This window comes from Euprymna scolopes, chromosome 34 (genome assembly GCF_053919585.1).
Source record: "Euprymna scolopes isolate OS-2025 chromosome 34, ASM5391958v1, whole genome shotgun sequence".
NCBI lineage: Eukaryota > Metazoa > Mollusca > Cephalopoda > Sepiida > Sepiolidae > Euprymna > Euprymna scolopes.
In genome coordinates, this window is record NC_136515.1 from 34,091,512 (window position 1) to 34,118,787 (window position 27,276).

General features: G+C 16.3%; 1 protein-coding gene across 1 annotated transcript in view; it reads right to left on the bottom strand.

The window, feature by feature from the left end:
- LOC145259171 (uncharacterized) overlaps nucleotides 1-27,276 on the bottom strand; it is a 161,403-nt gene that overhangs the window by 89,570 nt on the left and 44,557 nt on the right. The window contains exon 5 of the mRNA XM_080116913.1: nucleotides 25,375-25,544. Coding sequence (XP_079973039.1) covers nucleotides 25,375-25,544 — 170 coding nt within the window. The remainder of the gene's footprint in view (nucleotides 1-25,374; nucleotides 25,545-27,276) is intronic.

Sequence of the window (27,276 nt, forward strand, 5' to 3'; positions counted from 1 at the left end):
AATTAAAAAATAATTGTTTAGAATGAATTAAAAAATAATTGTTTAGAATGAATTAAAAAAAATTGTTTAGAATGAATTAAAAAATAATTGTTCAGAATGAATTAAAAATTAATTGTTTAGTGATGAATAAAAAATAATTGTTTAGAATGAATAAAAAATAATTGTTTAGTGATGAATAAAAAATAATTGTTTAGTGATGAATAAAAAATAATTGTTTAGTGATGAATAAAAAATAATTGTTTAGTAATGAATAAAAAATACTTGTTTAGTAATGAATAAAAAATAATTGTTTAGTGATGAATAAAATATAATTGTTTAGAATGAATAAAATATAATTGTTTAGAATGAATAACAAATAATTGTTTAGTGATGAATAAAAAATAATTGTTTAGTGATGAATAAAAAATAATTGTTTAGTGATGAATAAAAAATAATTGTTTGGAATGAATAAAAAATAATTGTTTAGTAATGAATAAAAAATAATTGTTTAGAATGAATAAAAAATAATTGTTTAGTATGAATAAAAAATAATTGTTTAGAATGAATAAAAAATAATTGTTTAGAATGAATAAAAAATAATTGTTTAGAATGAATAAAAAATAATTGTTTAGAATGAATAAAAAATAATTGTTTAGAATGAATAAAAAATAATTGTTTAGAATGAATAAAAAATAATTGTTTAGAATGAATAAAAAATAATTGTTTAGAATGAATAAAAAATAATTGTTTAGAATGAATAAAAAATAATTGTTTAGAATGAATAAAAAATAATTGTTTAGAATGAATAAAAAATAATTGTTTAGAATGAATAAAAAATAATTGTTTAGAATGAATAAAAAATAATTGTTTAGAATGAATAAAAAATAATTGTGTAGTAATGAATAAAAAATAATTGTTTAGAATGAATAAAAAATAATTGTGTAGTAATGAATAAAAAATAATTGTGTAGTAATGAATAAAAAATAATTGTGTAGTAATGAATAAAAAATAATTGTTTAGTGATGAATAAAAAAATAATTGTTTAGTGATGAATAAAAAATAATTGTTTAGTGATGAATAAAAAAATAATTGTTTAGTGATGAATAAAAAATAATTGTTTGGAATGAATAAAAAATAATTGTTTAGTAATGAATAAAAAATAATTGTTTAGAATGAATAAAAAATAATTGTTTAGTATGAATAAAAAATAATTGTTTAGAATGAATAAAAAATAATTGTTAAGAATGAATAAAAAATAATTGTTAAGAATGAATAAAAAATAATTGTTTAGAATGAATAAAAAATAATAGTTTAGAATGAATAAAAAATAATTGTGTAGTAATGAATAAAAAATAATTGTGTAGTAATGAATAAAAAATAATTGTGTAGTAATGAATAAAAAATAATTGTGTAGTAATGAATAAAAAATAATTGTGTAGTAATGAATAAAAAATAATTGTGTAGTAATGAATAAAAAATAATTGGGTAGTAATGAATAAAAAATAATTGTGTAGTAATGAATAAAAAATAATAGTTTAGAATGAATAAAAAAATAATTGTTTAGAATGAATAAAAAATAATTGTGTAGTAATGAATAAAACATAATTGTTTAGTAATGAATAAAAAATAATTGTGTAGTAATGAATAAAAAATAATTGTGTAGTAATGAATAAAAAATAATTGTGTAGTAATGAATAAAAAATAATGGTGTAGTAATGAATAAAAAATAATGGTGTAGTAATTCATAAAAAATAATGGTGTAGTAATTCATAAAAAATAATGGTGTAGTAATTCATAAAAAATAATTGTGTAGTAATGAATAAAAAATAATTGTTTAGTAATGAATAAAAAATAATTGTTTAGAATGAATAAAAAATAATTGTTTAGAATGAATAAAAAATAATTGTTTAGAATGAATAAAAAAAATAATTGTTTAGAATGAATAAAAAAATAATTGTTTAGAATGAATAAAAAAAATAATTGTGCAGTAATGAATAAAACATAATTGTTTAGTAATGAATAAAAAATAATTGTGTAGTAATGAATAAAAAATAATTGTGTAGTAATGAATAAAAAATAATTGTGTAGTAATGAATAAAAAATAATTGTGTAGTAATGAATAAAAAATAATTGTGTAGTAATGAATAAAAATAATTGTTTAGTAATGAAGAAAAAATAATTGTTTAGTAATGAATAAAAAATAATTGTTTAGAATGATTAAAAAATAATTGTTTAGTAATTAATAAAAAACAATTGTTTAGTGATGAATAAAAAATAATTGTTTAGAATGAATAAAATATAATTGTTTAGAATGAATAACAAATAATTGTTTAGAATGAATAAAAAATAATTGTTTAGTAATGAATAAAAAATAATTGTGTGGTAATGAATAAAAAATAATTGTTTAGAATGAATAAAAAATAATTGTTTAGAATGAATAAAAAAAAATTGTTTAGTAATGAATAAAAAATAATTGTTTAGTAATGAATAAAAAATAATTGTTTAGAATGAATAAAAAATAATTGTTAAGAATGAATAAAAAATAATTGTGTAGTAATGAATAAAAAATAATTGTGTAGTAATGAATAAAAAATAATTGTGTAGTAATGAATAAAAAATAATTGTGTAGTAATGAATAAAAAATAATTGTGTAGTAATGAATAAAAAATAATTGTGTAGTAATGAATAAAAAAAAATTGTTTAGAATGAATAAAAAATAATTGTTTAGAATGAATAAAAAATAATTGTGTAGTAATGAATAAAAAATAATTGTGTAGTAATGAATAAAAAATAATTGTGTAGTAATGAATAAAAAATAATTGTGTAGTAATGAATAAAAAATAATTGTGTAGTAATGAATAAAAAATAATTGTTTAGAATGAATAAAAAATAATTGTTTGGAATGAATAAAAAATAATTGTTTAGAATGAATAAAAAATAATTGTTTAGAATGAATAAAAAATAATTGTTAAGAATGAATAAAAAATAATTATTTAGAATGAATAAAAAATAATTGTTTAGTAATGAATAAAAAATAATTGTTTAGTAATGAATAAAAAATAATTGTTTAGTAATGAATAAAAAATAATTGTTTAGTAATGAATAAAAAATAATTGTTTAGTAATGAATAAAAAAAAAATTTTTAGAATGAATAAAAAATAATTGTGTAGTAATGAATAAAAAAAAAGTGTAGTAATGAATAAAAAATAATTGTTTAGAATGAATAAAAAATAATTGTGTAGTAATGAATAAAAAATAATTGTTTAGAATGAATAAAAAATAATTGTTTGGAATGAATAAAAAATAATTGTTTAGAATGAATAAAAAATAATTGTTTAGAATGAATAAAAAATAATTGTTAAGAATGAATAAAAAATAATTATTTAGAATGAATAAAAAATAATTGTTTAGTAATGAATAAAAAATAATTGTTTAGTAATGAATAAAAAAAAAAAATTTTACAATGAATAAAAAATAATTGTGTAGTAATGAATAAAAAATAATTGTTTAGAATGAATAAAAATAATTGTTTGGAATGAATAAAAAATAATTGTTTAGAATGAATAAAAAATAATTGTTTAGAATGAATAAAAAATAATTGTTAAGAATGAATAAAAAATAATTATTTAGAATGAATAAAAAATAATTGTTTAGTAATGAATAAAAAATAATTGTTTAGTGATGAATAAAAAATAATTGTTTGGAATGAATAAAAAATAATTGTTTGGAATGAATAAAAAATAATTGTTTAGAATGAATAAAAAATAATTGTGTAGTAATGAATAAAAAATAATTGTGTAGTAATGAATAAAAAATAATTGTGTAGTAATGAATAAAAAATAATTGTGTAGTAATGAATAAAAAATAATTGTGTAGTAATGAATAAAAAATAATTGGGTAGTAATGAATAAAAAATAATTGTGTAGTAATGAATAAAAAATAATTGTGTAGTAATGAATAAAAAATCCTTGTGTAGTAATGAATAAAAAATAATTGTTTAGAATGAATAAAAAAATAATTGTTTAGAATGAATAAAAAAATAATTGTTTAGAATGAATAAAACATAATTGTGCAGTAATGAATAAAACATAATTGTTTAGTAATGAATAAAAAATAATTGTGTAGTAATGAATAAAAAATAATTGTGTAGTAATGAATAAAAAATAATTGTGTAGTAATGAATAAAAAATAATTGTGTAGTAATGAATAAAAAATAATTGTTTAGTAATGAATAAAAAATAATTGTTTAGAATGAATAAAAAATAATTGTGTAGTAATGAATAAAAAATAATTGTGTAGTAATGAATAAAAAATAATTGTTTAGAATGAATAAAAAATAATTGTGTAGTAATGAATAAAAAATAATTGTGTAGTAATGAATGAAAAATAATTGTTTAGAATGAATAAACAATAATTGTGTAGTAATGAATAAAAAAAAAATGTGTTGTAATGAATGAAAAATAATTGTGTAGTAATGAATAAAAAATAATTGTTAAGAATTAATGAACAATAATTGTGTAGTAATGAATAAAAAATAATTGTGTAGTAATGAATAAAAAATAATTGTGTAGTAATGAATAAAAAATAATTGTGTAGTAATGAATAAAAAATAATTGTGTAGTAATGAATAAAAAATAATTGTGTAGTAATGAATAAAAAATAATTGTGCAGTAATGAATAAAAAATAATTGTTTAGTAATGAATAAAAAATAATTGTGTAGTAATGAATAAAAATTAATTGTGTAGTAATGAATAAAAATTAATTGTGTAGTAATGAATAAAAATTAATTGTGTAGTAATGAATAAAAAATAATTGTGTAGTAATGAATAAAAAATAATTGTGCAGTAATGAATAAAAAATAATTGTTTAGAATGAATAAAAAATAATTGTGTAGTAATGAATAAAAAATAATTGTGTAGTAATGAATAAAAAATAATTGTGCAGTAATGAATAAAAAATAATTGTTTAGAATGAATAAACAATAATTGTGTAGTAATGAATAAAAAATAATTGTTTAGAATGAATAAAAAATTGTTTAGTAATGAATAAAAATAATTGTGTAGTAATAAATAAAAAATAATTGTTTGGAATGAATAAAAAATAATTGTTTAGTAATGAATAAAAAATAATTGTTTAGAATGAATAAAAAATAATTGTTTAGAATTAATAAAAAATAATTGTTTAGAATTAATAAAAAATAATTGTTTAGAATTAATAAAAAATAATTGTTTAGAATGCATAAAAAAATAATTGTGTAGTAATAAATAAAAAATAATTGTGTAGTAATGAACTAAAAAAAATTGTTTAGTATGAATAAAAAATAATTGTTTAGTAATGAATAAAAAATAATTGTGTAGTAATGAATAAAAAATAATTGTGTAGTAATGAATAAAAAATAATGGTGTAGTAATGAATAAAAAATAATGGTGTAGTAATGAATAAAAAATAATGGTGTAGTAATGAATAAAAAATAATGGTGTAGTAATGAATAAAAAATAATTGTGTAGTAATGAATAAAAAATAATTGTTTAGTAATGAATAAACAATAATTGTTTAGAATGAATAAAAAATAATTGTTTAGAATGAATAAAAAATAATTGTTTAGAATGAATAAAAAAAATAATTGTTTAGAATGAATAAAAAAAATAATTGTGCAGTAATGAATAAAACATAATTGTTTAGTAATGAATAAAAAATAATTGTGTAGTAATGAATAAAAAATAATTGTGTAGTAATGAATAAAAAATAATTGTGTAGTAATGAATAAAAAATAATTGTGTAGTAATGAATAAAAATAATTGTTTAGTAATGAAGAAAAAATAATTGTTTAGTAATGAATAAAAAATAATTGTTTAGAATGATTAAAAAATAATTGTTTAGTAATTAATAAAAAACAATTGTTTAGTGATGAATAAAAAATCATTGTTTAGAATGAATAAAATATAATTGTTTAGAATGAATAACAAATAATTGTTTAGAATGAATAAAAAATAATTGTTTAGTAATGAATAAAAAATAATTGTGTGGTAATGAATAAAAAATAATTGTTTAGAATGAATAAAAAATAATTGTTTAGAATGAATAAAAAAAATTGTTTAGTAATGAATAAAAAATAATTGTTTAGTAATGAATAAAAAATAATTGTTTAGAATGAATAAAAAATAATTGTTTAGAATGAATAAAAAATAATTGTGTAGTAATGAATAAAAAATAATTGTGTAGTAATGAATAAAAAATAATTGTGTAGTAATGAATAAAAAATAATTGTGTAGTAATGAATAAAAAATAATTGTGTAGTAATGAATAAAAAATAATTGTGTAGTAATGAATAAAAAAAAATTGTTTAGAATGAATAAAAAATAATTGTTTAGAATGAATAAAAAATAATTGTGTAGTAATGAATAAAAAATAATTGAGTAGTAATGAATAAAAAATAATTGTGTAGTAATGAATAAAAAATAATTGTGTAGTAATGAATAAAAAATAATTGTTTAGTAATGAATAAAAAATAATTGTTTAGTAATGAATAAAAAATAATTGTTTAGTAATAAATAAAAAAAAAATTTTTAGAATGAATAAAAAATAATTGTGTAGTAATGAATAAAAAATAATTGTGTAGTAATGAATAAAAAAAAAGTGTAGTAATGAATAAAAAATAATTGTTTAGAATGAATAAAAAATAATTGTGTAGTAATGAATAAAAAATAATTGTTTAGAATGAATAAAAAATAATTGTTTGGAATGAATAAAAAATAATTGTTTAGAATGAATAAAAAATAATTGTTTAGAATGAATAAAAAATAATTGTTAAGAATGAATAAAAAATAATTATTTAGAATGAATAAAAAATAATTGTTTAGTAATGAATAAAAAATAATTGTTTAGTAATGAATAAAAAATAATTGTTTAGTAATGAATAAAAAAAAAATTTTTAGAATGAATAAAAAATAATTGTGTAGTAATGAATAAAAAAAAAGTGTAGTAATGAATAAAAAAAAATTGTTTAGAATGAATAAAAAATAATTGTGTAGTAATGAATAAAAAATAATTGTTTAGAATGAATAAAAAATAATTGTTTGGAATGAATAAAAAATAATTGTTTAGAATGAATAAAAAATAATTGTTTAGAAAGAATAAAAAATAATTGTTAAGAATGAATAAAAAATAATTATTTAGAATGAATAAAAAATAATTGTTTAGTAATGAATAAAAAATAATTGTTTAGTAATGAATAAAAAATAATTGTTTAGTAATGAATAAAAAAAAAATTTTAGAATGAATAAAAAATAATTGTGTAGTAATGAATAAAAAATAATTGTTTAGAATGAATAAAAAATAATTGTGTAGTAATGAATAAAAAATAATTGTTTAGAATGAATAAAAAATAATTGTTTGGAATGAATAAAAAATAATTGTTTAGAATGAATAAAAAATAATTGTTTAGAATGAATAAAAAATAATTGTTTAGAATGAATAAAAAATAATTGTTAAGAATGAATAAAAAATAATTATTTAGAATGAATAAAAAATAATTGTTTAGTAATGAATAAAAAATAATTGTTTAGTGATGAATAAAAAATAATTGTTTGGAATGAATAAAAAATAATTGTTTAGAATGAATAAAAAATAATTGTGTAGTAATGAATAAAAAATAATTGTGTAGTAATGAATAAAAAATAATTGTGTAGTAATGAATAAAAAATAATTGTGTAGTAATGAATAAAAAATAATTGTGTAGTAATGAATAAAAAATAATTGGGTAGTAATGAATAAAAAATAATTGTGTAGTAATGAATAAAAAATAATTGTGTAGTAATGAATAAAAAATAATTGTGTAGTAATGAATAAAAAATCCTTGTGTAGTAATGAATAAAAAATAATTGTTTAGAATGAATAAAAAAATAATTGTTTAGAATGAATAAAACATAATTGTGCAGTAATGAATAAAACATAATTGTTTAGTAATGAATAAAAAATAATTGTGTAGTAATGAATAAAAAATAATTGTGTAGTCATGAATAAAAAATAATTGTGTAGTAATGAATAAAAAATAATTGTTTAGAATGAATAAAAAATAATTGTTTAGAATGAATAAAAAATAATTGTGTAGTCATGAATAAAAAAAAATTGTTTAGAATGAATAAAAAATAATTGTGTAGTCATGAATAAAAAATAATTGTGTAGTAATGAATAAAAAATAATTGTTTAGAATGAATAAAAAATAATTGTTTAGAATGAATAAAAAATAATTGTTTAGAATGAATAAAAAATAATTGTTTAGAATGAATAAAAAATAATTATTTCGAATGAATAAAAAATAATTGTGTAGTCATGAATAAAAAATAATTGTTTAGAATGAATAAAAAATAATTGTGTAGTAATGAATAAAAAAGAAATGTGTTGTAATGAATGAAAAATAAGTGTGTAGTAATGAATAAAAAATAATTGTTAAGAATTAATGAACAATAATTGTGTAGTAATGAATAAAAAATAATTGTTTAGTAATGAATAAAAAATAATTGTGTAGTCATGAATAAAAAATAATTGTTTAGAATGAATAAAAAATAATTGTGTAGTAATGAATAAAAAATAATTGTTTAGAATGAATAAAAAATAATTGTGTAGTCATGAATAAAAAATAATTGTTTAGAATGAATAAAAAATAATTGTGTAGTCATGAATAAAAAATAATTGTTTAGAATGAATAAAAAATAATTGTGTAGTAATGAATAAAAAATAATTGTTTAGAATGAATAAAAAATAATTGTGTAGTAATGAATAAAAAATAATTGTGTAGTCATGAATAAAAAATAATTGTGTAGTCATGAATAAAAAATAATTGTGTAGTCATGAATAAAAAATAATTGTTTAGAATGAATAAAAAATAATTGTTTAGAATGAATAAAAAATAATTGTTTAGAATGAATAAAAAATAATTGTTTAGAATGAATAAAAAATAATTGTGTAGTAATGAATAAAAAATAATTGTTTAGAATGAATAAAAAATAATTGTGTAGTCATGAATAAAAAATAATTGTTTAGAATGAATAAAAAATAATTGTGTAGTCATGAATAAAAAATAATTGTTTAGAATGAATAAAAAATAATTGTGTAGTAATGAATAAAAAATAATTGTTTAGAATGAATAAAAAATAATTGTGTAGTAATGAATAAAAAATAATTGTGTAGTCATGAATAAAAAATAATTGTGTAGTCATGAATAAAAAATAATTGTTTAGAATGAATAAAAAATAATTGTTTAGAATGAATAAAAAATAATTGTTTAGAATGAATAAAAAATAATTGTTTAGAATGAATAAAAAATAATTGTGTAGTCATGAATAAAAAATAATTGTGTAGTAATGAATAAAAAATAATTGTGTAGTCATGAATAAAAAATAATTGTTTAGAATGAATAAAAAATAATTGTGTAGTCATGAATAAAAAATAATTGTGTAGTAATGAATAAAAAATAATTGTGTAGTCATGAATAAAAAATAATTGTTTAGAATGAATAAAAAATAATTGTGTAGTCATGAATAAAAAATAATTGTTTAGAATGAATAAAAAATAATTGTTTAGAATGAATAAAAAATAATTGTTTAGAATGAATAAAAAATAATTGTTTAGAATGAATAAAAAATAATTGTGTAGTCATGAATAAAAAATAATTGTGTAGTAATGAATAAAAAATAATTGTGTAGTCATGAATAAAAAATAATTGTTTAGAATGAATAAAAAATAATTGTGTAGTCATGAATAAAAAATAATTGTTTAGAATGAATAAAAAATAATTGTTTAGAATGAATAAAAAATAATTGTTTAGAATGAATAAAAAATAATTGTGTAGTCATGAATAAAAAATAATTGTGTAGTAATGAATAAAAAATAATTGTTTAGAATGAATAAAAAATAATTGTGTAGTCATGAATAAAAAATAATTGTGTAGTCATGAATAAAAAATAATTGTTTAGAATGAATAAAAAATAATTGTGTAGTCATGAATAAAAAATAATTGTGTAGTAATGAATAAAAAATAATTGTGTAGTCATGAATAAAAAATAATTGTTTAGAATGAATAAAAAATAATTGTGTAGTCATGAATAAAAAATAATTGTTTAGAATGAATAAAAAATAATTGTTTAGAATGAATAAAAAATAATTGTTTAGAATGAATAAAAAATAATTGTGTAGTCATGAATAAAAAATAATTGTGTAGTAATGAATAAAAAATAATTGTGTAGTCATGAATAAAAAATAATTGTTTAGAATGAATAAAAAATAATTGTGTAGTCATGAATAAAAAATAATTGTTTAGAATGAATAAAAAATAATTGTTTAGAATGAATAAAAAATAATTGTTTAGAATGAATAAAAAATAATTGTTTAGAATGAATAAAAAATAATTGTGTAGTCATGAATAAAAAATAATTGTGTAGTAATGAATAAAAAATAATTGTGTAGTCATGAATAAAAAATAATTGTTTAGAATGAATAAAAAATAATTGTGTAGTCATGAATAAAAAATAATTGTTTAGAATGAATAAAAAATAATTGTTTAGAATGAATAAAAAATAATTGTTTAGAATGAATAAAAAATAATTGTGTAGTCATGAATAAAAAATAATTGTGTAGTAATGAATAAAAAATAATTGTTTAGAATGAATAAAAAATAATTGTGTAGTCATGAATAAAAAATAATTGTGTAGTCATGAATAAAAAATAATTGTTTAGAATGAATAAAAAATAATTGTGTAGTCATGAATAAAAAATAATTGTGTAGTAATGAATAAAAAATAATTGTGTAGTCATGAATAAAAAATAATTGTTTAGAATGAATAAAAAATAATTGTGTAGTCATGAATAAAAAATAATTGTTTAGAATGAATAAAAAATAATTGTTTAGAATGAATAAAAAATAATTGTTTAGAATGAATAAAAAATAATTGTGTAGTCATGAATAAAAAATAATTGTGTAGTAATGAATAAAAAATAATTGTGTAGTCATGAATAAAAAATAATTGTTTAGAATGAATAAAAAATAATTGTGTAGTCATGAATAAAAAATAATTGTTTAGAATGAATAAAAAATAATTGTTTAGAATGAATAAAAAATAATTGTTTAGAATGAATAAAAAATAATTGTTTAGAATGAATAAAAAATAATTGTGTAGTCATGAATAAAAAATAATTGTGTAGTAATGAATAAAAAATAATTGTGTAGTCATGAATAAAAAATAATTGTTTAGAATGAATAAAAAATAATTGTGTAGTCATGAATAAAAAATAATTGTGTAGTAATGAATAAAAAATAATTGTGTAGTCATGAATAAAAAATAATTGTTTAGAATGAATAAAAAATAATTGTTTAGAATGAATAAAAAATAATTGTGTAGTAATGAATAAAAAATAATTGTGTAGTCATGAATAAAAAATAATTGTGTAGTCATGAATAAAAAATAATTGTTTAGAATGAATAAAAAATAATTGTTTAGAATGAATAAAAAATAATTGTTTAGAATGAATAAAAAATAATTGTTTAGAATGAATAAAAAATAATTGTGTAGTCATGAATAAAAAATAATTGTGTAGTAATGAATAAAAAATAATTGTTTAGAATGAATAAAAAATAATTGTTTAGAATGAATAAAAAATAATTGTTTAGAATGAATAAAAAATAATTGTGTAGTCATGAATAAAAAATAATTGTGTAGTAATGAATAAAAAATAATTGTTTAGAATGAATAAAAAATAATTGTGTAGTAATGAATAAAAAATAATTGTTTAGAATGAATAAAAAATAATTGTGTAGTCATGAATAAAAAATAATTGTTTAGAATGAATAAAAAATAATTGTGTAGTAATGAATAAAAAATAATTGTTTAGAATGAATAAAAAATAATTATTTAGAATGAATAAAAAATAATTGTGTAGTCATGAATAAAAAATAATTGTTTAGAATGAATAAAAAATAATTGTGTAGTCATGAATAAAAAATAATTGTGTAGTAATGAATAAAAAATAATTGTTTAGAATGAATAAAAAATAATTGTGTAGTAATGAATAAAAAATAATTGTTTAGAATGAATAAAAAATAATTGTGTAGTCATGAATAAAAAATAATTGTTTAGAATGAATAAAAAATAATTGTGTAGTAATGAATAAAAAATAATTGTTTAGAATGAATAAAAAATAATTGTGTAGTCATGAATAAAAAATAATTGTTTAGAATGAATAAAAAATAATTGTGTAGTCATGAATAAAAAATAATTGTGTAGTAATGAATAAAAAATAATTGTTTAGAATGAATAAAAAATAATTGTGTAGTAATGAATAAAAAATAATTGTTTAGAATGAATAAAAAATAATTGTGTAGTCATGAATAAAAAATAATTGTTTAGAATGAATAAAAAATAATTGTGTAGTAATGAATAAAAAATAATTGTTTAGAATGAATAAAAAATAATTGTGTAGTCATGAATAAAAAATAATTGTTTAGAATGAATAAAAAATAATTGTGTAGTCATGAATAAAAAATAATTGTGTAGTAATGAATAAAAAATAATTGTTTAGAATGAATAAAAAATAATTGTGTAGTAATGAATAAAAAATAATTGTTTAGAATGAATAAAAAATAATTGTGTAGTCATGAATAAAAAATAATTGTTTAGAATGAATAAAAAATAATTGTGTAGTAATGAATAAAAAATAATTGTTTAGAATGAATAAAAAATAATTGTGTAGTAATGAATAAAAAATAATTGTTTAGAATGAATAAAAAATAATTGTGTAGTAATGAATAAAAAATAATTGTGTAGTAATGAATAAAAAATAATTGTTTAGAATGAATAAAAAATAATTGTGTAGTAATGAATAAAAAATAATTGTTTAGAATGAATAAAAAATAATTGTGTAGTAATGAATAAAAAATAATTGTTTAGAATGAATAAAAAATAATTGTGTAGTAATGAATAAAAAATAATTGTGTAGTAATGAATAAAAAATAATTGTGTAGTCATGAATAAAAAATAATTGTGTAGTAATGAATAAAAAATAATTGTTTAGAATGAATAAAAAATAATTGTGTAGTAATGAATAAAAAATAATTGTGTAGTAATGAATAAAAAATAATTGTTTAGAATGAATAAAAAATAATTGTGTAGTAATGAATAAAGATTAATTGTGTAGTAATGAATGAAAAATAATTGTTTAGAATGAATAAACAATAATTGTGTAGTAATGAATAAAAAATAATTGTGTTGTAATGAATGAAAAATAATTGTGTAGTAATGAATAAAAAATAATTGTTAAGAATTAATGAACAATAATTGTGTAGTAATGAATAAAAAATAATTGTGTAGTAATGAATAAAAAATAATTGTGTAGTAATGAATAAAAAATAATTGTGTAGTAATGAATAAAAAATAATTGTGTAGTAATGAATAAAAAATAATTGTGTAGTAATGAATAAAAAATAATTGTGCAGTAATGAATAAAAAATAATTGTTTAGTAATGAATACAAAATAATTGTGTAGTAATGAATAAAAATTAATTGTGTAGTAATGAATAAAAATTAATTGTGTAGTAATGAATAAAAAATAATTGTGTAGTAATGAATAAAAAATAATTGTGCAGTAATGAATAAAAAATAATTGTTTAGAATGAATAAAAAATAATTGTGTAGTAATGAATAAAAAATAATTGTGTAGTAATGAATAAAAAATAATTGTGTAGTAATGAATAAAAAATAATTGTGCAGTAATGAATAAAAAATAATTGTTTAGTAATGAATAAACAATAATTGTGTAGTAATGAATAAAAAATAATTGTTTAGAATGAATAAAAAATTGTTTAGTAATGAATAAAAAATAATTGTGTAGTAATAAATAAAAAATAATTGTTTGGAATGAATAAAAAATAATTGTTTAGTAATGAATAAAAAATAATTGTTTAGAATGAATAAAAAATAATTGTTTAGAATTAATAAAAAATAATTGTTTAGAATTAATAAAAAATAATTGTTTAGAATTAATAAAAAATTGTTTAGAATGCATAAAAAAATAATTGTGTAGTAATAAATAAAAAATAATTGTGTAGTAATGAACTAAAAATAATTGTTTAGTAATGAATAAAAAATAATTGTGTAGTAATGAATAAAAAATAATTGTTTAGTAATGAATAAAAAATAATTGTGTAGTAATGAACTAACAATAATTGTTTAGTAATGAATAAAAAATAATTGTGTAGTAATGAATAAAAAATAATTGTTTAGTAATAGAATAAAAAATAATTGTGTATAATAAAAAAAAAATAATTGTGTAGTAATGAATAAAAAATAATTGTGTAGTAATGAATAAAAAATAATTGTGCAGTAATGAATAAAAAATAATAGTTTAGAATGAATAAAAAATAATTGTGTAGTAATAAATAAAAAATAATTGTGTAGTAATGAATAAAAAATAATTGTGCAGTAATGAATAAAAAATAATTGTTTAGAATGAATAAAATATAATTGTGTAGTAATAAATAAAAAATAATTGTGTAGTAATGAAAAAAAAATAATTGTGCAGTAATAAATAAAAAATAATTGTTTAGAATGAATAAAACATAATTGTGTAGTAATGAATAAAAAATAATTGTGTACTAATGAATAAAAAATAATAGTTTAGAATGAATAAAAAATAATTGTGTAGTAATAAAAAATAATTGTGTAGTAATGAATAAAAAATAATTGTGCAGTAATGAATACAAAATAATAGTTTAGAATGAATAAAAAATAATTGTGTAGTAATGAATAAAAATAATTGTTTAGAATGAATAAAAAATAATTGTGTAGTAATGAATAAAAATAATTGTTTAGTAATAGAATAAAAAATAATTGTGTAGTAATAAATAAAAAATAATTGTGTAGTAATGAATAAAAAATAATTGTGTAGTAATGAATAAAAAATAATTGTGTAGTAATGAATAAAAAATAATTGTGCAGTAATGAATAAAAAATAATAGTTTAGAATGAATAAAAAATAATTGTGTAGTAATGAATAACAAATAATTGTTTAGAATGAATAAAAAATAATTGTGTAGTAATGAATAAAAATAATTGTTTAGTAATAGAATAAAAAATAATTGTGTAGTAATAAATAAAAAATAATTGTGTAGTAATGAATAAAAAATAATTGTGTAGTAATGAATAAAAAATAATTGTGCAGTAATGAATAAAAAATAATAGTTTAGAATGAATAAAAAATAATTGTTTAGTAATAAATAAAAAATAATTGGGTAGTAATAAATAAAAAATCATTGGGTAGTAATGAATAAAAAATAATTGTGTAGTAATGAATAAAAAATAATTGTGTAGTAATGAATAAAAAATAATTGTGTAGTAATGAATAAAAAATAATTGTGTAGTAATGAATAAAAAATAATTGTGTAGTAATGAATAAAAAATAATTGTTTAGTAATAAATAAAAAATAATTGGGTAGTAATGAATAAAAAATAATTGTGTAGTAATCAATAAAAAATAATTGTGTAGTAATAAATAAAAAATAATTGTTTAGAATGAATAAAAAATAATTGTGTAGTAATGAATAAAAAATTATTGTGTAGTAATGAATAAAAAATAATTGTTTAGAATGAATAAAAAATAATTGTGTAGTAATGAATAAAAAATAATTGTGTAGTAATAAATAAAAAATAATTGTGTAGTAATGAATAAAAAATAATTGTGTAGTAATGAATAAAAAATAATTGTGTAGTAATGAATAAAAAATAATTGTGTAGTAATGAATAAAAAATAATTGTGTAGTAATGAATAAAAAATAATTGTGTAGTAATGAATAAAAAATAATTGTGTAGTAATGAATAAAAAATAATTGTTTAGAATGAATAAAAAATTATTGTGTAGTAATGAATAAAAAATAATTGTGTAGTAATGAATAAAAAATAATTGTGTAGTAATAAATAAAAAATAATTGTGTAGTAATTAATAAAAATAATTGTGTAGTAATGAATAAAAATAATTGTGTAGTAATGAATAAAAAATAATTGTTTAGAATGAATAAAAAATGATTGTGTAGTAATGAATAAAAAATAATTGTGTAGTAATGAATAAAAAATAATTGTGTAGTAATGAATAAAAAATAATTGTGTAGTAATGATTAAAAATAATTGTGTAGTAATGAATAAAAAATAATTGTGTAGTAATGAATAAAACATAATTGTGTAGTAATGAATAAAAAATAATTGTGTAGTAATGAATAAAAAATAATTGTTTAGAATGAATAAAAAATTATTGTGTAGTAATGAATAAAAAATAATTGTGTAGTAATGAATAAAAAATAATTGTGCAGTAATGAATAAAAAATAATGTTTAGTAATGAATAAAAAATAATTGTTTAGTAATGAATAAAAAATAATTGTTTAGAATGAATAAAAAATAATTGTTTAGAATGAATAAAAAATAATTGTTTAGAATGAATAAAAAATAATTGTTTAGAATGAATAAAACATAATTGTGTAGTAATAAATAAAAAATAATTGTGTAGTAATAAATAAAAAATAATTGTGTAGTAATGAATAAAAATAATTGTGTAGTAATGAATAAAAAATAATTGTTTAGAATGAATAAAAAATAATTGTTTAGAATGAATAAAAAATAATTGTTTAGAATGAATAAAAAATAATTGTTTAGAATGAATAAAAAATAATTGTGTAGTAATAAATAAAAAATAATTGTGTAGTAATGAATAAAAATAATTGTGTAGTAATGAATGAAAAATAATTGTTTAGAATGATAAAAAAATAATTGTGTAGTAATGAATAAAAATAATTGTGCAGTAATGAATAAAAAATAATGTTTAGTAATGAATAAAAAATAATTGTTTAGTAAAGAATAAAAAATAATTGTTTAGAATGAATGAAAAATAATTGTTTAGAATGAATAAAAAATAATTGTGTAGTAATAAATAAAAAATAATTGTGTAGTAATAAATAAAAAATAATTGTGTAGTAATGAATAAAAATAATTGTGTAGTAATAAATAAAAAATAATTGTGTAGTAATGAATAAAAAATAATTGTTTAGTAATGAATAAAAATAATTGTGTAGTAATGAATAAAAAAAATTGTTTAGAATGAATAAAAAATAATTGTGTAGTAATGAATAAAAAATAATTGTTTAGAATGAATGAACAATAATTGTGTAGTAATGAATAAAAAATAATTGTTTAGAATAAATAAACAATAATTGTGTAGTAATGAATACAAAATAATTGTGTAGTAATGAATGAAAAATAATTGTGTAGTAATGAATGAAAAATAATTGTGTAGTAATGAATAAAAAATAATTGTGTAGTAATGAATAAAAAATAATAGTTTAGAATGAAAAAATAATTGTGTAGTAATGAATAAAAAATAATAGTTTAGAATGAATGAACAATAATTGTGTAGTAATGAATAACAAATACTTGTTTAGTAATGAATAAAAAATAATTGTGTAGTAATGAATAAAAATAATTGTGTAGTAATGAATACAAAATATTTGTTTAGTAATGAATAAAAAATAATTGTTTAGTAATAAATAAAAAATAATTGTTTAGAATGAATGAACAATAATTGTGTAGTAATGAATAAAAAATAATTGTGTAGTAATGAATAAAAAATAATTGTGTAGTAATGAATAAAAAATAATTGTGTAGTAATGAATAAAAAATAATTGTTTAGTAATGAATAAAAAATAATTGTTTAGTAATGAATAAAAAATAATAGTTTAGAATGAATAAAAAAATAATTGTGCAGTAATGAATAAAAAATAATTGTTTAGTAATGAATAAAAAATAATTGTGTAGTAATGAATAAAAAATAATTGTTTAGTAATGAATAAAAAATAATTGTGTAGTAATGAATAAAAAATAATTGTTTAGAATGAATAAAAAATAATTGTTTAGTAATGAATAAAAAATAATTGTATAGTAATGAATAAAAAATAATTGTTTAGTAATGAATAAAAAATAATTGTTTAGAATGAATGAACAATAATTGTGTAGTAATGAATAAAAAATAATTGTTTAGAATGAATAAAAAATAATTGTTTAGTAATGAATAAAAAATAATTGTTTAGAATGAATAAAAAATAATTGTTTATTAATGAATAAACAATAATTGTTTAGTAATGAATAAAAAATAATTGTTTAGTAATGAATAAAAAATAATTGTTTAGTAATGAATAAAAAATAATTGTGTAGTAATGAATAAAAAATAATTGTGCAGTAATGAATAAAAAATAATAGTTTAGAATGAATGACCAATAATTGTGTAGTAATGAATAAAAAATAATTGTTTAGTAATGAATAAAAAATAATTGTGTAGTAATGAATAAACAATAATAGTTTAGAATGAATGAACAATAATTGTGTAGTAATGAATAAAAAATAATTGTTTAGTAATGAATAAAAAATAATTGTGTAGTAATGAATAAAAAATAATAGTTTAGAATGAATGAATAATAATTGTGTAGTAATGAATAAAAAATAATTGTGTAGTAATGAATAAAAAATAATTGTTTAGAATGAATAAAAAATAATTGTGTAGTAATGAATAAAAAATAATTGTGTAGTAATGAATAAAAAATAATTGTGTAGTAATGAATAAAAGTAATTGTGTAGTAATGAATAAAAGTAATTGTGTAGTAATGAATAAAAAATAATTGTGTAGTAATGAATAAAAAATAATTGTTTAGAATGAATAAAAATAATTGTGTAGTAATGAATAAAAAATAATTGTTTAGAATGAATAAAAGTAATTGTGTAGTAATGAATAAAAAAAAATTGTTTAGAATGAATAAAAAAATAATTGTGTAGTAATGAATAAACAATAATTGTGTAGTAATAAATAAAAAATAATTGTGTAGTAATGAATAAAAAAATAATTGTGTTGTAATGAATGAAAAATAATTGTGTAGTAATGAATAAAAAATAATTGTTAAGAATTAATGAACAATAATTGTGTAGTAATGAATAAAAAATAATTGTGTAGTAATGAATAAAAAATAATTGTGTAGTAATGAATAAAAAATAATTGTGTAGTAATGAATAAAAAATAATTGTGTAGTAATGAATAAAAAATAATTGTGTAGTAATGAATAAAAAATAATTGTGCAGTAATGAATAAAAAATAATTGTTTAGTAATGAATAAAAAATAATTGTGTAGTAATGAATAAAAATTAATTGTGTAGTAATGAATAAAAATTAATTGTGTAGTAATGAATAAAAAATAATTGTGTAGTAATAAATAAAAAATAATTGTTTGGAATGAATAAAAAATAATTGTGTAGTAATGAATAAAAAATAATTGTTTAGAATGAATAAAAAATAATTGTGTAGTAATGAATAAAAATAATTGTGTAGTAATGAATAAAAAATAATTGTGCAGTAATGAATAAAAAATAATTGTTTAGAATGAATAAACAATAATTGTGTAGTAATGAATAAAAAATAATTGTTTAGAATGAATAAAAAATTGTTTAGTAATGAATAAAAAATAATTGTGTAGTAATAAATAAAAAATAATTGTTTGGAATGAATAAAACATAATTGTTTAGTAATGAATAAAAAATAATTGTTTAGAATGAATAAAAAATAATTGTTTAGAATTAATAAAAAATAATTGTTTAGAATTAATAAAAAATAATTGTTTAGAATGCATAAAAAAATAATTGTGTAGTAATAAATAAAAAATAATTGTGTAGTAATGAACTAAAAATAATTGTTTAGTAATGAATAAAAAATAATTGTGTAGTAATGAATAAAAAATAATTGTTTAGTAATAGAATAAAAAATAATTGTGTAGTAATAAATAAAAAATAATTGTGTAGTAATGAATAAAAAATAATTGTGTAGTAATGAATAAAAATAATTGTGCAGTAATGAATAAAAAATAATAGTTTAGAATGAATAAAAAATAATTGTGTAGTAATAAATAAAAAATAATTGTGTAGTAATGAATAAAAAATAATTGTGCAGTAATGAATAAAAAATAATTGTGTAGTAATAAATAAAAAATAATTGTGTAGTAATGAATAAAAAATAATTATGCAGTAATAAATAAAAAATAATTGTTTAGAATGAATAAAACATAATTGTGTAGTAATGAATAAAAAATAATTGTGTACTAATGAATAAAAAATAATAGTTTAGAATGAATAAAAAATAATTGTGTAGTAATGAATAAAAAATAATTGTGTAGTAATGAATAAAAAATAATTGTGCAGTAATGAATACAAAATAATAGTTTAGAATGAATAAAAAATAATTGTGTAGTAATGAATAAAAATAATTGTTTAGAATGAATAAAAAATAATTGTGTAGTAATGAATAAAATTGTTTAGTAATAGAATAAAAAATAATTGTGTAGTAATAAATAAAAAATAATTGTGTAGTAATGAATAAAAAATAATTGTGTAGTTATGAATAAAAAATAATTGTGCAGTAATGAATAAAAAATAATAGTTTAGAATGAATAAAAAATAATTGTGTAGTAATGAATAACAAATAATTGTTTAGAATGAATAAAAAATAATTGTGTAGTAATGAATAAAAATAATTGTTTAGTAATAGAATAAAAAATAATTGTGTAGTAATAAATAAAAAATAATTGTGTAGTAATGAATAAAAAATAATTGTGTAGTAATGAATAAAAAATAATTGTGCAGTAATGAATAAAAAATAATAGTTTAGAATGAATAAAAAATAATTGTTTAGTAATAAATAAAAAATAGTTGGGTAGTAATAAATAAAAAATAATTGGGTAGTAATAAATAAAAAATAATTGTTTAGTAATAAATAAAAAATAATTGTTTAGTAATAAATAAATAATAATTGGGTAGTAATGAATAAAAAATAATTGTGTAGTAATGAATAAAAAATAATTGTGTAGTAATGAATTAAAAATAATTGTTTAGAATGAATAAAAAATTATTGTGTAGTAATGAATAAAAAATTATTGTGTAGTAATGAATAAAAAATAATTGTGTAGTAATGAATAAAAAATAATTGTGTAGTAATGAATAAAAAATAATTGTGTAGTAATGAATAAAAAATAATTGTTTAGTAATAAATAAAAAATAATTGTGTAGTAATGAATAAAAAATAATTGTGTAGTAATGAATAAAAAATAATTGTGTAGTAATGAATAAAAAATAATTGTGTAGTAATGAATAAAAAATAATTGTGTAGTAATGAATAAAAAATAATTGTGTAGTAATGAATAAAAAATAATTGTGTAGTAATGAATAAAAAATAATTGTGTAGTAATGAATAAAAAATAATTGTGTAGTAATGAATAAAAAATAATTGTGTAGTAATGAATAAAAAATAATTGTGTAGTAATGAATAAAAAATAATTGTGTAGTAATGAATAAAAAATAATTGTTTAGTAATAAATAAAAAATAATTGGGTAGTAATGAATAAAAAATAATTGTGTAGTAATGAATAAAAAACAATTGTGTAGTAATGAATAAAAAATAATTGTTTATTAATGAATAAACAATAATTGTGTAGTAATGAATAAAAAATTATTGTGTAGTAATGAATAAAAAATAATTGTTTAGAATGAATAAAAAATTATTGTGTAGTAATGAATAAAAAATAATTGTGTAGTAATGAATAAAAAATAATTGTGTAGTAATAAATAAAAAATAATTGTGTAGTAATTAATAAAAATAATTGTGTAGTAATGAATAAAAATAATTGTGTAGTAATGAATAAAAAATAATTGTTTAGAATGAATAAAAAATTATTGTGTAGTAATGAATAAAAAATAATTGTGTAGTAATGAATAAAAAATAATTGTGTAGTAATGATAAAAAATAATTGTGTAGTAATGAATAAAAAATAATTGTGTAGTAATGAATAAAAAATAATTGTGTAGTAATGAATAAAAAATAATTGTGTAGTAATGAATAAAAAATAATTGTTTAGAATGAATAAAAAATTATTGTGTAGTAATGAATAAAAAATAATTGTGTAGTAATGAATAAAAAATAATTGTGTAGTAATGAATAAAAAATAATTGTGCAGTAATGAATAAAAAATAATGTTTAGTAATGAATAAAAAAATAATTGTTTAGTAATGAATAAAAAATAATTGTTTAGAATGAATAAAAAATAATTGTTTAGAATGAATAAAAAATAATTGTTTAGAATGAATAAAAAATAATTGTGTAGTAATAAATAAAAAATAATTGTGTAGTAATAAATAAAAAATAATTGTGTAGTAATGAATAAAAATAATTGTGTAGTAATGAATAAAAAATAATTGTTTAGAATGAATAAAAAATAATTGTTTAGAATGAATAAAAAATAATTGTTTAGAATGAATAAAAAATAATTGTGTAGTAATAAATAAAAAATAATTGTGTAGTAATGAATAAAAATAATTGTGTAGTAATGAATGAAAAATAATTGTTTAGAATGATAAAAAAATAATTGTGTAGTAATGAATAAAAATAATTGTGCAGTAATGAATGAAAAATAATGTTTAGTAATGAATAAAAAATAATTGTTTAGTAATGAATAAAAAATAATTGTTTAGAATGAATAAAAAATAATTGTTTAGAATGAATAAAAAATAATTGTGTAGTAATAAATAAAAAATAATTGTGTAGTAATAAATAAAAAATAATTGTGTAGTAATGAATAAAAATAATTGTGTAGTAATAAATAAAAAATAATTGTGTAGTAATGAATAAAAAATAATTGTTTAGTAATGAATAAAAATAATTGTGTAGTAATGAATGAAAAATAATTGTGTAGTAATGAATAAAAATAATTGTGCAGTAATGAATAAAAAATAATAGTTTAGAATGAATAAAAAATAATTGTGTAGTAATAAATAAAAAATAATTGTTTAGAATGAATGAACAATAATTGTGTAGTAATGAATAAAAAATAATTGTTTAGAATAAATAAACAATAATTGTGTAGTAATGAATGAAAAATAATTGTGTAGTAATGAATAAAAAATAATTGTGTAGTAATGAATGAAAAATAATTGTGTAGTAATGAATAAAAAATAATTGTGTAGTAATGAATAAAAAATAGTTTAGAATGAATAAAAAATAATTGTGTAGTAATGAATAAAAAATAATAGTTTAGAATGAATGAACAATAATTGTGTAGTAATGAATAACAAATACTTGTTTAGTAATGAATAAAAAATAATTGTGTAGTAATGAATAAAAAATAATTGTGTAGTAATGAATACAAAATAATTGTTTAGTAATGAATAAAAAATAATTGTTTAGTAATGAATAAAAAATAATTGTTTAGAATGAATGAACAATAATTGTTTAGTAATGAATAAAAAATAATTGTTTAGTAATGAATAAAAAATAATTGTTTAGTAATGAATAAAAAATAATTGTTTAGAATGAATGAACAATAATTGTGTAGTAATGAATAAAAAATAATTGTTTAGAATGAATAAAAAATAATTGTTTAGTAATGAATAAAAAATAATTGTTTAGAATGAATAAAAAATAATTGTTTATTAATGAAAAAACAATAATTGTTTAGTAATGAATAAAAAATAATTGTTTAGTAATGAATAAAAAATAATTGTTTAGTAATGAATAAAAAATAATTGTTTAGTAATGAATAAAAAATAATTGTGTAGTAATGAATAAAAAATAATTGTGCAGTAATGAATAAAAAATAATAGTTTAGAATGAATGACCAATAATTGTGTAGTAATGAATAAAAAATAATTGTTTAGTAATGAATAAAAAATAATTGTGTAGTAATGAATAAACAATAATAGTTTAGAATGACTGAACAATAATTGTGTAGTAATGAATAAAAAATAATTGTTTAGTAATGAATAAAAAATAATTGTGTAGTAATGAATAAAAAATAATAGTTTAGAATGAATGAACAATAATTGTGTAGTAATGAATAAAAAATAATTGTGTAGTAATGAATAAAAAATAATTGTTTAGAATGAATAAAAAATAATTGTGTAGTAATGAATAAAAAATAATTGTGTAGTAATGAATAAAAAATAATTGTGTAGTAATGAATAAAAGTAATTGTGTTGTAATGAATAAAAAATAATTGTGTAGTAATGAATAAAAAATAATTGTTTAGAATGAATAAAAATAATTGTGTAGTAATGAATAAAAAATAATTGTTTAGAATGAATAAAAGTAATTGTGTAGTAATGAATAAAAAAAAATTGTTTAGAATGAATAAAAAAATAATTGTGTAGTAATGAATAAACAATAATTGTGTAGTAATAAATAAAAAATAATTGTGTAGTAATGAATAAAAAAATAATTGTGTAGTAATGAATAAAAAATAATTGTGCAGTAATGAATAAAAAATAATAGTTTAGAATGAATGAACAATAATTGTGTAGTAATGAATAAAAAATAATTGTGTAGTAATAAATAAATAAATAATTGTGTAGTAATGAATAAAAAATAATTGTTTAGAATGAATAAAAAATAATTGTGTAGTAATGAATAAAAAATAATTGTGTAGTAATGAATAAAAAAAATAATTGTTTGGAATGAATAAAAAATAATTGTTTGGAATGAATAAAAAATTATTGTTTAGAATGAATAAAAAATAATTGTTTAGTAATGAATAAAAAATAATTGTGTAGTAATAAATAAAAAAATAATTGTTTGGAATGAATAAAAAATAATTGTTTGGAATGAATAAAAAATAATTGTGTAGTAATGAATAAAAAATAATTGTTTGGAATGAATAAAAAATAATTGTTTGGAATGAATAAAAAATAATTGTTTAGAATGAATAAAAAATAATTGTTTAGAATGAATAAAAAATAATTGTGTAGTAATAAATAAAAAAATAATTGTTTGGAATGAATAAAAAATAATTGTTTGGAATGAATAAAAAATAATTGTTTGGAATGAATAAAAAATAATTGTTTGGAATGAATAAAAAATAATTGTTTGGAATGAATAAAAAATAATTGTTTAGAATGAATAAAAAATAATTGTTTAGTAATGAATAAAAGATAATTGTTTAGTAATGAATAAAAAATAATTGTTTAGTAATGAATAAAAAATTGTTTAGTAATGAATAAAAAATTGTTTAGTAATGATTAAAAAATAATTGTTTAGTAATGAATAAAAAATAATTGTTTAGTAATGAATAAAAAAATAATTGTTTAGAATGAATAAAAAAATAATTGTTTAGAATGAATAAAAAATAATTGTTTAGTAATGAATAAAAAATAATTGTTTAGAATGAATAAAAAATAATTGTGTAGTAATGCATTGAAAATTATAAAGTAATACATTGAAGATTACTGTTTATTAATGATGCATATATCTGATAGGAACAACTTATCAATGATAAAATAGTCACCTGTTTTATGCCGAGGTAGCTCAAAAGTCGTGATCATTTTTTTCCATGGTCGGCTCTTATGAGAGACTGTCAAATTGACAGTCATGCTCATTTTTAAATCGACATTATCTTGATCCCACTGACATGAAGTTTGCAATAGTTTTGGACATTGTTCTGGCTTATATCTGTTACTGAAACAAACATGTAAAAAAATATAATCAAAATGGTTGTGTAAAAGTGTACATATATATACAAACATTACATGCAATGTAATTGTCACTTCATACACTGATGCTTGTGTAAGCATTTAACACTAGTGTCTATAGTTATAAAAATAATTGTTCATATTGTTTATAAAAATATTATTATAAAATGCCCCTTCCAGATATTTAAATTGAGCCCTCTTTAGAGAATTAAGAAAAAGTGGGCAACCTAAGTGTAAAATGCAATGCTCTGACTTTCTATGCTTTACTATATTTTGGCAATGTTTATGCTGACTTGACATTTATAGGGTTTTGATTTCCTCAATACTTGGGTTAATTGCTGGTAGATTGGAGGTAGAATGTTAGCTAACAGAGTTAAAGTTGACTCCTGACTGTCAGTAATTGTCACTTCCTACACTGATAATTGTGTAAGCATAAAACTCTAGTGTCTGTAGGTAAAAAAATAATTGTTAATATTTATTTTTAAATACATTATTATATATATACAAGTTAGAAAATCATTTCTTGCAAGGCAATGAAAATGGTAAAAAGGAATGTTTTTTATACATACTTTAAAAATTAAGGTACAAGATTTCATTTGAAATTTATCAATTTTAAAAGTGTACTTTTACAAACTTTACAAAATAAAATATAAAAATTGAATTTAAATTAAATCTAAAAATCACCCTGGATTTATTTTTGTTGCATTTAAAAAATAAATTTATCTATTATTTAGCAATTAATAATATAAACATAAAATGTTCAACTAACATTTTTAATAAGAGTAAACTTATATAATAACACATACCATTTGTATTTAGAAACTACCATGTTTTTAAGTGGCTTACTGCATTATTGCACTACTAAAACTAAGTTTCTAACCCCTGCTATAAGAAATTATTTTTTAAGTGAGCACTGAAAAATATAAGTCAGGAGGTCTCCAAATTGCTACTGAAAACATCAAATAAAAGTAAGAAGGTCCCCAGAGCACTACTAAAACACAGTTTTTACACACCCCGCTGAAGGGAATTTTTTTTATTTAAGTGAGCAATGAAGAAACTCAAAGAGCCTACAGAGCACTACTGAAAGAACTAAAATTAAGGAGGCCTCTAGAGCACTACTAAAAGCAAGTCTAACTCCCCTCCAGACGAGAAATTATTTTTAAATGAACACTGAAAAAAATCTGGAGCACAACTAAAACCATATTCTCCACCCCCCCCCATACCCCTAGTAGAGAATTATTTTTTAAGTGATCAGTGAAAAAGAATAAAACTCAGAAGGTTCCCATAATGCAACTGAAATAAGAAGCTCATAGTATCAATGCCGGGGTCCCTCAGGGTTCCATTCTGGGCCCAACTCTCTTCCTGATTTTCATCAATGATCTCTTAAATTACATTCTTAGATCATACGTAGACATTTATGCAAACAACACTACGATCTACAGCAACACTTCAAAGGCCAGTAATGACCAAGATCTTTCTGATTGTCTCTTCTGATCTTGAGCACGTGATGCAATAGAGAAAGAGATGGTTAATTTTAATGCATCTAAAACCAAGCTTCTCTCTTTCCACCATCAATGCTCTGACCCTCATCTGGTCCCAACTGTAATGAATGGCTCTTGTCTTAGAGAAGCACCATGCTTTGACAAACGTCTGGTTCTAACCTTCATTCCTGATCTGAAATGGAGCACATACATAAAATCTGTTGCTGAAAAAATGGT